This window comes from Heterodontus francisci, chromosome 49 (genome assembly GCF_036365525.1).
Source record: "Heterodontus francisci isolate sHetFra1 chromosome 49, sHetFra1.hap1, whole genome shotgun sequence".
NCBI lineage: Eukaryota > Metazoa > Chordata > Chondrichthyes > Heterodontiformes > Heterodontidae > Heterodontus > Heterodontus francisci.
In genome coordinates this window covers 8866217-8880234 of record NC_090419.1, presented here as the reverse complement: position 1 = coordinate 8880234, position 14018 = coordinate 8866217, and the positions used below count along the sequence as shown (strand labels likewise).

General features: G+C 53.7%; 1 protein-coding gene across 5 annotated transcripts in view; it reads left to right on the top strand.

Moving 5' to 3' along the window:
• Positions 1–317: 317 nt before the first annotated feature.
• Positions 318–14018, top strand: part of hdac6 (histone deacetylase 6) — a 37045-nt gene continuing 23344 nt past the window's right edge. For 4 of the 5 annotated variants that reach the window (XM_068024261.1, XM_068024259.1, XM_068024260.1 and 1 more), the window contains exons 1-11: positions 318–387; positions 1435–1608; positions 1810–1938; positions 3523–3691; positions 3871–4004; positions 6471–6539; positions 8422–8614; positions 9421–9570; positions 11210–11384; positions 12139–12210; positions 13051–13137. In XM_068024261.1, the coding sequence (XP_067880362.1) occupies positions 1520–1608; positions 1810–1938; positions 3523–3691; positions 3871–4004; positions 6471–6539; positions 8422–8614; positions 9421–9570; positions 11210–11384; positions 12139–12210; positions 13051–13137 (1267 nt within the window). In that variant the 5' untranslated portion in view covers positions 318–387; positions 1435–1519. Of the gene's footprint in view, positions 388–913; positions 1609–1809; positions 1939–3522; positions 3692–3870; positions 4005–6470; positions 6540–8421; positions 8615–9420; positions 9571–11209; positions 11385–12138; positions 12211–13050; positions 13138–14018 lie in introns of those variants that run through there. The other variant, XM_068024258.1, reaches the window with a different exon arrangement.

Below are 14018 nucleotides of genomic sequence, written 5' to 3'. Positions count from 1 at the left end.
TAGGACAGTGTAGAGGGAGCTTTACTCTGTATCTAACCCCCGTACTGTACCTGTCCTGGGAGTGTTTTGATGGGGACAGTGTAGAGGGAGCTTTACTCTGTATCTAACCCCCGTACTGTACCTGTCCTGGGAGTGTTTGATGAGGACAGTGTCGAGGGAGCTTCACTCTGTATCTAACCCCCGTACTGTACCTGCCCTGGAGTGTTGATGAGGACAGTGTAGAGGAGCTTCACTCTGTACTGCAGCCTCAGGGGACGGGGGGGTTGGGGGGGAAATATAAACCCGTTTGCTGTCATCTTGAACCATGTTGTTGTTACAGTGCCTTAGAGTCGATATCAGCAGTCATCTCTGTTCACCGCAAATACTGGAAGTGCCTTCAGAACCGCGGTGAGTACTTAAAGGGAGGTCAAGCACCAAATTATTTCTGCTTCAAGGGAAAGTATTAGTGTTTCGGCTTAGCTTCTGCGACACTCTTCAGTTTCTGAGACTCAGCTGCTGCTGCTCCTCCCCCTCCCCACTCCCCTTCCCCCCCCCTCTTTGCTGCTTCCCTCCCCTGCCTCTTTCACTTTCCTCCCCCCTCGCCCCTCCTGCTCCCCTTCCCCGCTCTTTGCTGCTTCCTCCCCTGCCCCTTTTCGTTTTCCTCCCCCTCCCCCCTCCTGCTCTCCCTTCCCCGCTGTTTGCTGCCTCTCTCCCTTGACCTCTACCACTTTTCTCCTCCTCTTCCTCCCGCTCCCCCTTCTCCTGCCGCTCCCCCTTCTCCTGCGCTCCCCTTCTGCCTCCCGCTCCCCTTCTGCCTCCCACATCCCCCTCCCCTCCTGCCTCCCCTGGTCCCCCTCCCAAATCCCCCCAACTTCCCTCCTGATCTCTCTGCCTCTCCCCCTCCCGCTCCCCCCAGCTTCCCTCTCTCCTCCTTCCCCCTTCCCTCTCTCCTCCTCCCCCTTCCCGCTCTCCTCCTCCTCCCACCCTGTTTCCCAACCTCCGACTCTCCTGTTTGAAAGCCGTGTTTGGGCTCCTTCTTCCTCTGCTCTTCCGTCTGAGCCTCCACGGGTTGGACCTCTCTCGAATTGCTACTGAGCTATTCGGCTCTGGTGGGCGGCGCCCCCTCCCGTTTCCTAGCCGTCGCCCACTGGGATTGGGGCTGCCCCCCCAATGGGGATTGATGAGGAAGGGGAGTTGGGCCTTATTGGCAGCCCCTTTCCCATACCACGGCCCCCTTTCCAGCGCCCATCTGCTGCCGTGGCTGATTGAGGGCAGGGTCCTCCTTGAATCTGAGACGGTCTGGCCGCCTGGATTTTCCAGGCCAACCCTCAGAGTTGTGTGCGGGGGGGGGTGGGGCGCGCCGTTGTTGGAGGTCTCAGGAACGAAAGGCGGACCTGCCCCGGGGTGGGATGGATTCAGGGCAAGCAATGTGCCCCCCCTCCCTTTGCCTTTCAGAGTTGAGCTCGTGGCGTGAGAACTCAGCAGGCTGGTGAGGGGAGCAGAGCCGCGTACCTTTGTGGATAAAACACTGGACTTAGTCATGGCGGAGGTGATGAGACCTCTCCCCACCCATAAGACGGGGCTGTTGTATGACGAACGAATGCAGGAGCATTACAACATGTGGGACTTGTAAGTATGCAGACTAATTCCTTCCGCCTCTTGGTTGCGTGGTGTGCGTGTGTCTGTGTGTGTGGGCGCCCGCCTGGCCAAGGGGTGGGCTTGGCGTGTAATCACATGTTGTCAGTGCCCTGTTGACTCAAGGCAGGGAGCACACTGTGTGCCTGTGCGTGTGTGAGAGATGGGCAACTATTAAGCATTCTTGTGTCCCAGTCAACACCCAGAGCAGCCTAAGCGAATCTCTCGGATCTTCGCCCGTCACCAGGAGCTGAATCTCGTGGAGAGGTGCCAACTGATTCCTGCCCAGCATGCCACGGAGAGCCAGCTGGAAATGTGTCATGGGTAAGTGAGCGTCATCTGCTTCACACAAGGCTAACCAGTCCTGTGTTTCAGGATCTCTCGCGCTCTCTCTCTCTCTCTCTCTCTCTCTCTCTCTCTCTCTCTCTGTCTCTGTCTCTGTCTCTCTCTCTCTCTCTCTCTCTCTGTGTCTGTCTCTGTCTCTCTGTCTCTGTCTCTCTCTCTCTCTCTGTCTCTCTCTCTCTGTCTCTGTCTCTGTCTCTGTCTCTCTCTGTCTCTGTCTCTCTGTCTCTGTCTCTCTGTCTCTGTCTCTGTCTCTCTCTCTCTCTGTCTCTCTGTCTCTCTCTCTCTCTCTCTGTCTCTCTCTCTCTCTGTCTCTGTCTCTCTCTCTCTCTGTCTCTCTTTCTCTCTCTCTTTCTCTCTCTCTTTCTCTCTCTCTTTCTCCTCTCCTCTTTCTCTCTCTCTTCTCTTCTCTCCTCTTTCTCTCTCTCTTTCTCTCTCTCTTTCTCTCTCTCTTTCTCTCTCTCTTTCTCTCTCTCTTTCTCTCTCTCTTTCTCTCTCTCTTTCTCTCTCTCTTTCTCTCTCTTTTTCTCTTTCTCTTTCTCTTCCCCCCCCCCCCCCCCCCCTGTAGGGACACTCCGCACTCACCTAACTTGCATTTGTAACACACCTTGAACATAGTAAAACACCCTAGTATGTTTCACAGGAGCGAAAATCAGACAGGATTTAACCCCGAGCCACATCGGAAGACATCGGGGACGGGCGACCAAAAGCTCGGTCAAAGAGGTCGGTTTTAAGCAGCGTCTTAAAGGAGGAGAGAGAGAGGCGGAGAGGTTTAGGGAGGCAACTGCAGAGCTTACCCACACAGCGACAGTCTCTGTTTGTCCTGGTGTGGAGTGCAAGCTCTCTGCCGATAGAGGCAGATCCCCACTTACTTAAAAGCCAGGGAGCTGGGGCACTGGTTGGCACTGTTGGGGCTTTAGGGTCTCCTTGTGTTCAACTGCCTCTGTGGCCTCACACTGTGCCCCCGCCACGCCATTGCAAATATCCGTGACCTCCTCCAGCCCCTACAACCCTCCCTATCTCTGTAACCTCCTCCAGCCCACACAATCTTCCGAGATCTCTGCCCTCCTCCAATTCAGGCCTCTTGACCATCCCCAGATTCCCATCGCTCCACCATTGGCAGCCGTGCCTTCAGCTGCCTGGGGCTCCTAAGCTCTGGAATTCCCTCCCTAAACCTCTCCGCCTCTCTCTCCACCTTTAAGAGCGACCTCATTGACCGAGCCTTTGGTCGCCCTGTCCCTAATGTATCCTTTCATGGCTGGCCGTCACGCCGTGCCTGATTTAGGTTCCTGTGAAGTGCCTTGGGGACGTTTTGTTCGGTCAAAGGCGCTATACAAATGCAATTTATTGCTGTCGTCTAACCTGCTAAAACGGCACTGTATTTTCTTCTTACTGCATCTCCTGCTAGGTTACCCATTGGAGCTTCTGCCTCCGGCATTATCCTGGGCCAAAGAGCTCCGGAGGGAAGGTTGGGGGGGTGGGTGGATGGTGGATGGAAAGGAGGAAAGCGGGGAGATCCAGCGGGAGGAAGTACTGACGTCTTTCTCTCTTCCCACATCCTTCCAGGGAAAAGTACATCGAGATCCTGAAGTCCACCATGGCGATGAAGCCCAAGGAATTGCACCGGCAGTCGTGCGAGTACAACTCCATTTTCATCGCGCCCCAGTCCTATGAGAGCGCCCTGCTGGCCGTGGGCTCCACCTTCAGCGTGGTGGAGGCCGTGTTGAACGACAAGGTAAGCGGCCGTTTCGATTGTGGTTGGGGGGCAAAAGCCGGAGGTTGAACGAGCAAAGGGGAAGACTGCAACCCAACCAAATTTACCATCCTGTTTCGCTCTCTTTTCCATTCCATTCCATTCCATTCCCCACCACTCCCTCGACCCGCCCCCCCCCCCCAACCGACTGTTTCTCTCAGGTCCAGAACGGGGTCGCCATCGTCCGGCCCCCCGGCCACCACGCGGAGAAGGACAAAGCCTGTGGATTCTGTTTCTTCAACAACGTCGCACTGGCCGCACGGTTCGCCCAGAATACGGCCGGGCGCAAAATGAAGTAAGAGCAAGTCAGCTGTAAAGTAACCACCTCGAACAACCCACCACCCCGCGCCACTCCGCAGAGCCTCGAGGCCTTCAGCCCTAGATGTTAATCATGTTTAAATCCTTTCGCTTCCCATTAATTTTCCCCCCTCCCCCCCCCCCCCACCAAACCAGGTTAAATTCCTGTGAACGTTTCGAATGGAAAAGGCCTATGTAAACATGTCACGCTGTAGTTACATCCTCCTGCCAGTCGGGGTGTGTGTCTGCATTGCAGCATGATGCTAATAGCCCCTCCGGCAGACATAAAAGGTCCAACAACGACTTGTATTTAGTGTCTGGAACACGGGGTAACAGTCTCAGGATAAAGGGTTAGCTATTTTGGACTGAGACGGGGAGGAGAAATTTCTTCACTCTGAGGGTTATGAATCTCTGGAATTCTCTACTTCAGAGAGGTGTGGGTCGTTGAGTCTCTTCAAAACAGCGATGGCTAGATGTTGGGATACCAAGGGAATCGAGGGATTGGGCGGGAAACTGGAGTTGAGGTAGCTCAGCCATGCTTTTATTCATTCATGGGATGTGGGCGTCACTGGCCAGGCCAACAATTATTGCCCCTTGAGAAGGTGGTGGTGAGCTGCCTTCTTGAACCGCTGCAGTCCGTGTGGGGTAGGTACACCCACAGTGCTGTTAGGAAGGAAGTTCCAGGATTTTGACCCAGCGACAGCGAAGGAATGGTGATATAGTTCCAAGTCAGGCCGGTGTGTGACTTGGAGGGGAACTTGCAGGTGGTGGTGTTCCCATGTATTTGCTGCCCTTGTCCTTCTAGTTGGTAGAGGTCGCGGGTTTGGAAGGTGCTGTCGAAGGAGCCTTGGTGAGTTGCTGCAGTGCATCTTGTAGATGGTACACACTGCTGCCACTGTGCGTCGGTGGTGGAGGGAGTGAATGCTGAAGGTGGTGGATGGGGTTCCGATCAAGCGGGCTGCTTTGTCCTGGATGGTGTCGAGCTGCTTGAGTGTTGTCCGAGCTGCACTCATCGAGGCAAGGATGGCACCTCCAGAGCTCAGGGCCCCCAGGCCACCATTGGTGGAGCGATGGGAATCGGGGAATGCTCAAGAGGCTGGAATTGGAGGAACGCAGAGATCTCGGAAGGTTGTAGGGGCTCGGGAAGGTTACAGAGATAGGGAGGGTTGTAGGGACTGGAGGAGGTTACAGAGATAGGGAGGGTTGTAGGGACTGGAGGAGGTTACAGAGATAGGGAGGGTTGTCAGGGCTGGAGGAGGTTACAGAGATAGGGAGCGCTGTCGGGGCTGGAGGAGGTTACAGAGTTAGGGAGGGTTGTCGGGGCTGGAGGAGGTTACAGAGATAGGGAGGGTTGTCGGGGCTGGAGGAAGTTACAGAGATAGGGAGGGTTGTAGGGACTGGAGGAGGTTACAGAGATAGGGAGGGTTGTAGGGACTGAAGGAGGTTACAGAGATAGGGAGGGTTGTCAGTACTGGAGGAGGTTACAGAGATTGGGAGGGTTGTAGGGGATTGGAGGAGGGTACAGAGATAGGGAGGGTTGTCGGGGACTGGAGGAGGTTACAGATATAGGGAGGGTTGTCGGGGCTGAAGGAGGTTACAGAGATAGGGAAGGTTGTAGGGACTGGAGAAGGTTACAGAGATAGGGAGGGTTGTCGGGGCTGGAGAAGGTTACAGAGATAGGGAGTGTTGTCGGGATTGGAGGAGGTTACAGAGATAGGGAGGGTTGTCGGGATTGGAGGAGGTTACAGAGATTGGGAGGGTTGTCAGTACTGGAGGAGGTTACAGAGATTGGGAGGGTTGTAGGGGATTGGAGGAGGGTACAGAGATAGGGAGGGTTGTCGGGGACTGGAGGAGGTTACAGAGATAGGGAGGGTTGTCGGGGCTGAAGGAGGTTACAGAGATAGGGAAGGTTGTAGGGACTGGAGAAGGTTACAGAGATAGGGAGGGTTGTCGGGGCTGGAGAAGGTTACAGAGATAGGGAGTGTTGTCGGGATTGGAGGAGGTTACAGAGATAGGGAAGGTTGTCGGGACTAGAGGAGGTTACAGAGACAGGGAGGGGGTGAGGCCCCGGAGGGATTTGAAAACGAGGATGAGAAATTTAAAATTGAGGAGTTGTTGGACCATAGACACTTCCTGTTCTAAATGTTGACACGGGTGATTTTTCCCGGGAGTGGAAGATGTTAATGGGAGGTGTGTGCGGTGCGGATTTTATTGCAGTTAAATGGAAACTGTGAATCTCTCTTTCAAGAGGTTTGTAAAGTGTCCATGCCGATCGTTTTGATAAAACAACTGAAAGTGCTGAGCCCTTTTGTGCGGCTGAGCCAGGTCGGTGACTTTTCCTTGCTGTGTTTCACCCGTTACCGGGGCAGTCCTGCGGTCGTGGGGGGTGGGGGGCAAGGCGGGGGAGCCTGGAGTCTGTCTGGGGGGGCGGTCATTGTCCTCTTTTTTTTTTCCTGTTTATCAGAGTGTTGATTCTCGACTGGGATGTTCACCATGGAAACGGGACGCAGCACATGTTCGAAAGCGATCCAAGGTAAGCCGGCTTGGTTACGACGTGTACCTATATATATATATATATATATTTATGAAAAAAGTCTGACCTCCCGTGGCATTGCTCGTCGTGGTCTATCGAGATCGGGTGAGGGCTTCCCCGGTTAAATAACGCCTCAGGAGGATGGGGGAAGGGGGGTCGTACAGATGGAGCTGTCTACACCACACCACGATGCTGAAGCAAAACCGTGGTGGGGCAGCGGGGGGGTTGGTGATTGGTGGATGCAGATCCTTTGACCTCCCGTGGCGTTGCTGACAGATGGAACGCGGATGGAGCTGTGTCCGACCTGGCCTTGTCCCTTTTAAGGCCACCGCTCGGGTGCTCCCGTCTGGAGAAGGAGGTCCAAAGGGGCACGTCACGCGGTCACTCAGAGGCTAATCGCTGTAGCTTGGCGGCTGCTGGTAAATCCCCTGCTCCTGGCTGGGCAACAGGAGACAGAGAGTAGCAGTGGAAGGGAGTTTCTCAAAATGGATACGTGTGACCAGTGGTGTTCCACAGGGATCCGTGCTGGGACCACTGTTGTTTGTGATATACATAAATGATTTGGAGGAAAGTATAGGTGGTCTGATAGGCAAGTTTGCAGACGACACTAAGATCGGTGGAGTAGCAGATAGTGAAGGGGACTGTCAGAGAATACAGCAGAATATAGATAGATTGGAGAGTTGGGCAGAGAAATGGCAGATGGAGTTCAATCCGGGCAAATGCGAGGTGATGCATTTTGGAAGATCCAATTCAAGAGTGAACTATACAGTAAATGGAAAAGTCCTGGGGAAAATTGATGTACAGAGAGATTTGGGTGTTCAGGTCCATTGTTCCCTGAAGGTGGCAACGCAGGTCAATAGAGTGGTCAAGAAGGCATTACGGCATGCTTTCCTTCATCGGACGGGGTATTGAGTACAAGAGTTGGCAGGTCATGTTACAGTTGTATAGGACTTTGGTTCGGCCACATTTGGAATACTGCGTGCAGTTCTGGTCGCCACATTGCCAAAAGGATGTGGATGCTTTGGAGAGGGTGCAGAGGAGGTTCACCAGGATGTTGCCTGGTATGGAGGGCTCTAGCTATGAAGAGAGGTTGAGTAGATTAGGATTATTTTCATTAGAAAGACGGAGGTTGAGGGGGGACCTGATTGAGGTGTACAAAATCATGAGAGGTATTGACAGGGTGGATAGCAAGAAGCTTTTTCCCAGAGTGGGGGTTTCAATTACTAGGGGTCACGAGTTCAAAGTGAGAGGGGAAAAGTTTAGGGGGGATATGCGTGGAAAGTTCTTTACGCAGAGGGTGGTGGATGCCTTGAACGCGTTGCCAGCGGAGGTGGTAGACACGGGCACGATAGCGTCTTTTAAGATGTATCTAGACAGATACATGAATGGGCAGGAAGCAAATAGATACAGACCCTTAGAAAATAGGCGACAGGTTTAGATAGAGGATCTGGATCGGCGCAGGCTTGGAGGGCCAAAGAGCCTGTTCCTGTGCTGTAATTTTCTTTGTTCTTTGTTTGTTCCCACACTACAACAGTCGCTGCACGTCAAAAAGAACTGCTTCTTGGGTTAGAAAGCCCTTTGGGATGTCCTGAGGGTGTTTTCCCTCGCACGGGTGACCGAACTGAGATGTATAAAATTATGAGGGGCCGGGATAGAGTAAATAGGGAGGATGTATTTACCTTAGCAGAGGGGTTAAAAACTGGGTCAGTTGGAAATCGCAAACCTTTGAGATTGCTAGATTTATTGGTGAGGGGATTGAGAGGTAAAAATGCACTTGAGGTACAGATCGGCCAGGATCGACCCGAAGGGCGGCACAGGCACGAGGGGCCGAATGGCCTTCCCCCCCCACCCCCCCCCTTGATCCTCCGCTCCTCCGTTCCAGTGTCCTGTACATCTCGCTCCACCGCTACGACCAGAGCTCCTTCTTCCCCAACTCGGAGGACGGTAACTACGACAAGGTTGGGATTGACGCCGGCGAAGGGTTTAATGTCAACATAGCGTGGAACGGGAACCGTATGGGCGACTCGGAATACATGGCCGCCTTCCACCGTGTTGTCATGCCCATCTGCTACCAGGTAACCCCCTCCGGGCACGGGAATCCCCGCGGCAACGTCCTCCGCGGAATTTAGCCCTTCATTTTAAAGTTAGCAGTTGCGTCCTCATTTTTCCCGTTGGCGCTTTTCCGTGATTTGCTATCATAGTTAAGCAGCAAAGGCAGAGCAACTGAATACTAAGAGGTGTGGAGTTTCCCTGCAGCACCACCGCTGGCGGGAGGTTGTAACTACAGTGTGACATGTTTACATAAGGAGCTCCCATTATAAATCAATTTTGGCACTGTACCGGTTGCTGGTCAGGCTGCATCTGGAGACTTTGTACTTAGCCTTATTCCGGTCACCTGGTAGGTGACAGAATGACCGTAGAAAAGGTCCGGAGGAGAGCTAGAGGATTGATTCCCAGCTTACAAGATCTCAGCAACTTGGACGGGCTCAGGACTTTGGTCTGCTTAATTTAGAGCAGCCCAGACCTGTTAGGCATCCACACAATATTGAAGGGTTGGGTAACGCCCCCATCTCCTCTGGAGAGGAGGGGGAGAGTGCAGTGGGTGTGGAGTCACGAAACTCTGGCCCAACAGGAGTCTGAGGCTGGTCTTTCCAGGCTTGTCATCTTTGCGGGTTTGTCAATAAAATGTGGTGCCTTATTTTCAAGATATTGGATATAAAGGGTTAAAGGCTCCCACACCTACCTGGAATATTGTTTTTAGTTTTGGTCTCCGTACCTAGGAAGGATGTACTTTCCCTAGAGGGAGTGTAGCGAGGGGCCGAATGGCATCCCCCTGCTCTTATTTCTTTTGTTCTTATCTCTCTCTCTCTCTGCCCTGCAGTTTCAGCCAGAGCTGGTGCTGGTCTCGGCTGGTTTTGATGCAGCGCGCGGTGATCCTTTGGGTGGATGTCTAGTGAGTCCCGAATGCTACGCGCACATGACACACATGCTGCTGGGACTGGCAGGGGGACGGGTGGTGCTGGTGCTGGAGGTAAGTGAGCCATTTTTATTTTCTGGTGTTCCAGCTGATCTCTGGCTATGTTTCCCGGGGAGTTGCGGTGAGGGGCGGGGGGGACAGTTGCTATACAACATCACAGGGTCACTCGAGTGTATTAACAAGGGGTCCCCGGGGAGTGTGTCTGTATTTACAGGGGGGGGTCCCCGGGGAGTGTGTCAGTATTTACAGGGGGGTCCCCAGGGAGTGTGTCAGTATTTACAGGGGGGTCCCCGGGGAGTGTGTCATGTATTTACAGGGAGGTCCACGGGGAGTGTGTCAGTATTTACAGGGGGGAACACGGGGGAGTGTGTCAGTACTTACAGGGGGTCCCCGGGGAGTGTGTCTGTATTTACGGGGGGGGGGGTCCCCGGGGAGTGTGTCAGTATTTACAGGGGGTCCCCGGGGAGTGTGTCAGTATTTACAGGGGGGGTCCCCGGGGAGTGTGTCAGTATTTACAGGGGGGGTCCCCGGGGAGTGTGTCAGTATTTACAGGGGGATCCCCGGGGAGTGTGTCAGTATTTACAGGGGGATCCCCGGGGAGTGTGTCAGTATTTACAGGGGGGGTCCCCGGGGAGTGTGTCAGTATTTACAGGGGGGGTCCCCGGGGAGTGTGTCAGTATTTACAGGGGGATCCCCGGGGAGTGTGTCAGTATTTACAGAGGGATCCTCGGGGAGTGTGTCAGTATTTACAGGAGGATCCCCGGGGAGTGTGTCAGTATTTACAGGGGGATCCCCGGGGAAGTTTGTCAGTATTTACAGGGGGTCCCCGGGGGAGTGTGTCAGTATTTACAGGAGGATCCTCGGGGAGTGTGTCAGTATTTACAGGGGGGTCCCTGGGGAGTGTGTCAGTATTTACAGGGGGATCCCCGGGGAAGTTTGTCAGTATTTACAGGGGGATCCCCGGGGAGTGTGTCAGTATTTACAGGGGGATCCCCGGGGAGTGTGTCAGTATTTACAGGGGGATCCCCGGGGAGTATGTCTGTATTTACAGGGGGATCCCCGGGGAGTGTGTCAGTATTTACAGGGGGATCCCCGGGGAGTATGTCTGTATTTACAGGGGGATCCCCGGGGAGTGTGTCAGTATTTACAGGGGGATCCCCGGGGAGTGTGTCAGTATTTACAGGGGGATCCCCGGGGAGTGTGTCAGTATTTACAGGGGGATCCCCGGGGAGTATGTCTGTATTTACAGGGGGATCCCTGGGGAGTGTGTCAGTATTTACAGGGGGATCCCCGGGGGAGTGTGTCAGTATTTACAGGGGGGTCCTCGGGGGAGTGTGTCAGTATTTACAGGGGGGTCCTCGGGGGAGTGTGTCAGTATTTACAGGGGGTCCCCGGGGAGTGTGTCAGTATTTACAGGGGGGTCCTCGGGGGAGTGTGTCAGTATTTACAGGGGGGTCCCCGGGGAGTGTGTCAGTATTTACAGGGGGGGGTCCTGGCGAAGTTTGTCAGGGGTATACAGTATGGATTTGTGTGCAGGTGGTTCACTGCTGCTTGTGACGGCTGTTTGGGGAGGTTTAATTTGGGTTTGAGGGTGGGTTCTGGTCTCGCTGTGTTGAATATCTGCCTGAGATGGTAATGCTGAGGTAGTTGTCTCTAACTGTGTCCCCCTCTCTCTTTCTCCCTGCCGGCACAGGGCGGTTACAACCTGACTGCGATCTCCGAGTCCATGGCCATGTGCACTCGCACCTTGCTGGGCGACACCCCACCCTACCTCGAGCAGTTAAAACTGCTCGTTCCCAGTGCTGCCTTGGCCATCAGCAATGTGATCGCAACGCACCGCAAGTACTGGTCCTGTCTCCGACTGCTGGGTGAGAGCCACTCTCCATTCTAGCCACTGAAAGTTCCTGAAGAATCTGCTTCCACTGCCCTAATAGGCGGCGCATTCGAGATGAGAGCCACTCGCTGCGGGGAGGCAAGAAATTCTCCTCATTTCCTCCCCCGTCCTTTCGCCGGTTATCGTAAATCCCTGTCCCCCTCCCGCCAGTAGGAACCAATTCTCCTTATTTCATCTTATCAAAATCCTTCATAATTTTGACCTCAATTCAATCTCCGCTTAGCCTCTGTGTTCCAAGGAGAACAATCCCAGTCTCCATATAACTGAAGCCCCCTCATCCCCGGGACCATTCTGGTAAATCTCCCCTGCACCTCCTACAAGGCTTTGACATCCTTCCTAAAGTGCAGAAGCCCTGTCAAGTGGACGTAAATGATCCCACAGCGACGGTTGTAAGAAGGGCGGCGCAGTGGTTAGCACCGCAGCCTCACAGCTCCAGCGACCCGGGTTCAATTCTGGGTACTGCCTGTGCGGAGTCTGCAGATTCTCCCTGTGTCTGCGTGGGTTTCCGCCGGGTGCTCCGGTTTCCTCCCACAGCCAAAGACTTGCAGGTTGATAGGTAAATTTGCCATTGTAAATTGCCCCTAGTGTAGGTAGGTGGTAGGAGAATTGTGGAAAGGTGGGGATGTGGTAAGGAATATGAGATTAATGTCGGATTAGTCTAAATGGGTGGTGATGGTGATTGGGATGTGCTTTTGCTGCTTAACTTCTTTTCTCACTCTTGCCCACAGCTGCTGAGCTGGATCTTCAAATCCAGCCGATGATGACTCGGACGTGGGGTCAGCAGCCGGTTTCCTCTCAGGGTATGTATATTGAAGAATGCCCCGAGTGTTATCGGCTGCAAAATACCATGCCAGTATTTGGAACGTGCTCCTGAACACACGCACATCAATCTGTATAACATGTTAAAAATTCTACCTACATATGTCCACCTTTTCCCACTGTAAACTGCCATGTCAGCATTTATAATGGGAACTGCCTGTGTAAACCTGTCATGCTGTCATTACACCCTGCCACCACTGGAGGTGCTGTGGTGTGACAGCTTTACATGGGCCACTTCCATGGGGAGTGTTGACATAGGAATTTATAATGGGCACTGTAAAGTAATGACGGAGTCCGTTTCTTTAAGATGAATTCTGTCGGCACAGCCTGCCCTCTAAACTCTGCCCAACCTGAACACCACACCTGATCTTACTGGTCCCTGTCTGCACACCGTCACAGGAGGTCGACTGGTATTTATCATGAACGAGAGTCGTATACCAAGTAATACAGGCGTCAGGTGTGGTTCAGTGAGTGGAGCGCTAGCCCCCAAGTCCGAGGGTTCAAAGCCCTCCAATCCAGATAATCCATTTCTGACGACCCCCACTGTGCCATATGGAGGGAGTGCTGCACTGCCGCAGGAGCTGTCTTTTGGATGAGACATTAAAGCAGAGACCCCGCCTGCCCTTTCGGGCGGATGCAAAAGATCCCAACGTCACTGTTGGAAGAACAGCGATTGGCGGGGGGTGAGGAGGGAGGAGGTGGAGGGAGTTCTTCGTGTTGTCCTGGGGCCAATATTAATCCCTGTATTTGCACATTAACGTGTTATTACCGTGACCAGCTAGTGATGTCGCTGCTATACTCGTGCATCTTTCTCCTTGCAGCTGCAGTGCCCCTTGTGGAGCCTCGTGTACAGGCCTCGCAGAGTCGGAGGACATCAATGTGGTTACAGCAGCAGGCTCCCTCCCAGGGTATGTGTCATGTACCACGACTAACTATCCACGCGTCCATCTGTGGGCCTGCATGCCGACCTTTTTTTTTTCCATTGTAAACTCCCATGTCAACATTTCCAATGGGAGCCGCCTAGGTAAACCTGTCACGCTGTAATTACACGGTGCCACCAGTGGATGGTGCTGTGCCGTGTCCATTAGAAATGTTGGCACAGGAGTTTCTGATGGGAATATGCAAGCAGCAACCGAATCCGTGCCTTTAAAATGGGAACTGAGTACGGTCTGCGCAGCCCATTCCAAATATCCGCCCATGCCCTTTAACCCCCGACCCAGTTTCACCCAAACACTACACTTTGTGCTGTCCGTCGCAGCGGATTTGGTGGCGTGCAGGGTGGTATAATTAGATGGGAGGTGGGGTTTTTTTCGGATTCAACTCGCGTGCTAAACGAACGCCAGCGGTGGAATGAATGTTTACATCCGGGCTCAGCACCAGCGAGAGGGAATCCTCTCGGGATGGCGGCGAAGGTATGGGTAGGGGCTACACAGAGGAGCAGGGTATGGGAAGGATGGGGCTGATCGAAGAGCAGTGGGGGGGGGGGAGGTGTGGAGTGGAGTGTCCCAAGTCGTTGAATGGTGAAGATGTATGTTGTTGGCTGAGGGGGACAGTGGGTCGATTAGATCGGTACAGTGTGAAAGTATTTGGCAAGAGCCTAAAGGAGGGAATGGGTGCTGTCAACGCCGGGGAGCTGTGGGGCAAATTGACGGTGCTGGCTAGCAGAAGGAATGTTCGCAGTCAATGGGGGCATGTGTGTGTTCTGTAGGGGGTGGAAGTCCAGACTAATGGGTGGGTGTTCGGCAGCTTCATATGGAGGGGAACGGGACTCAGCAACGACGGTCAGTTC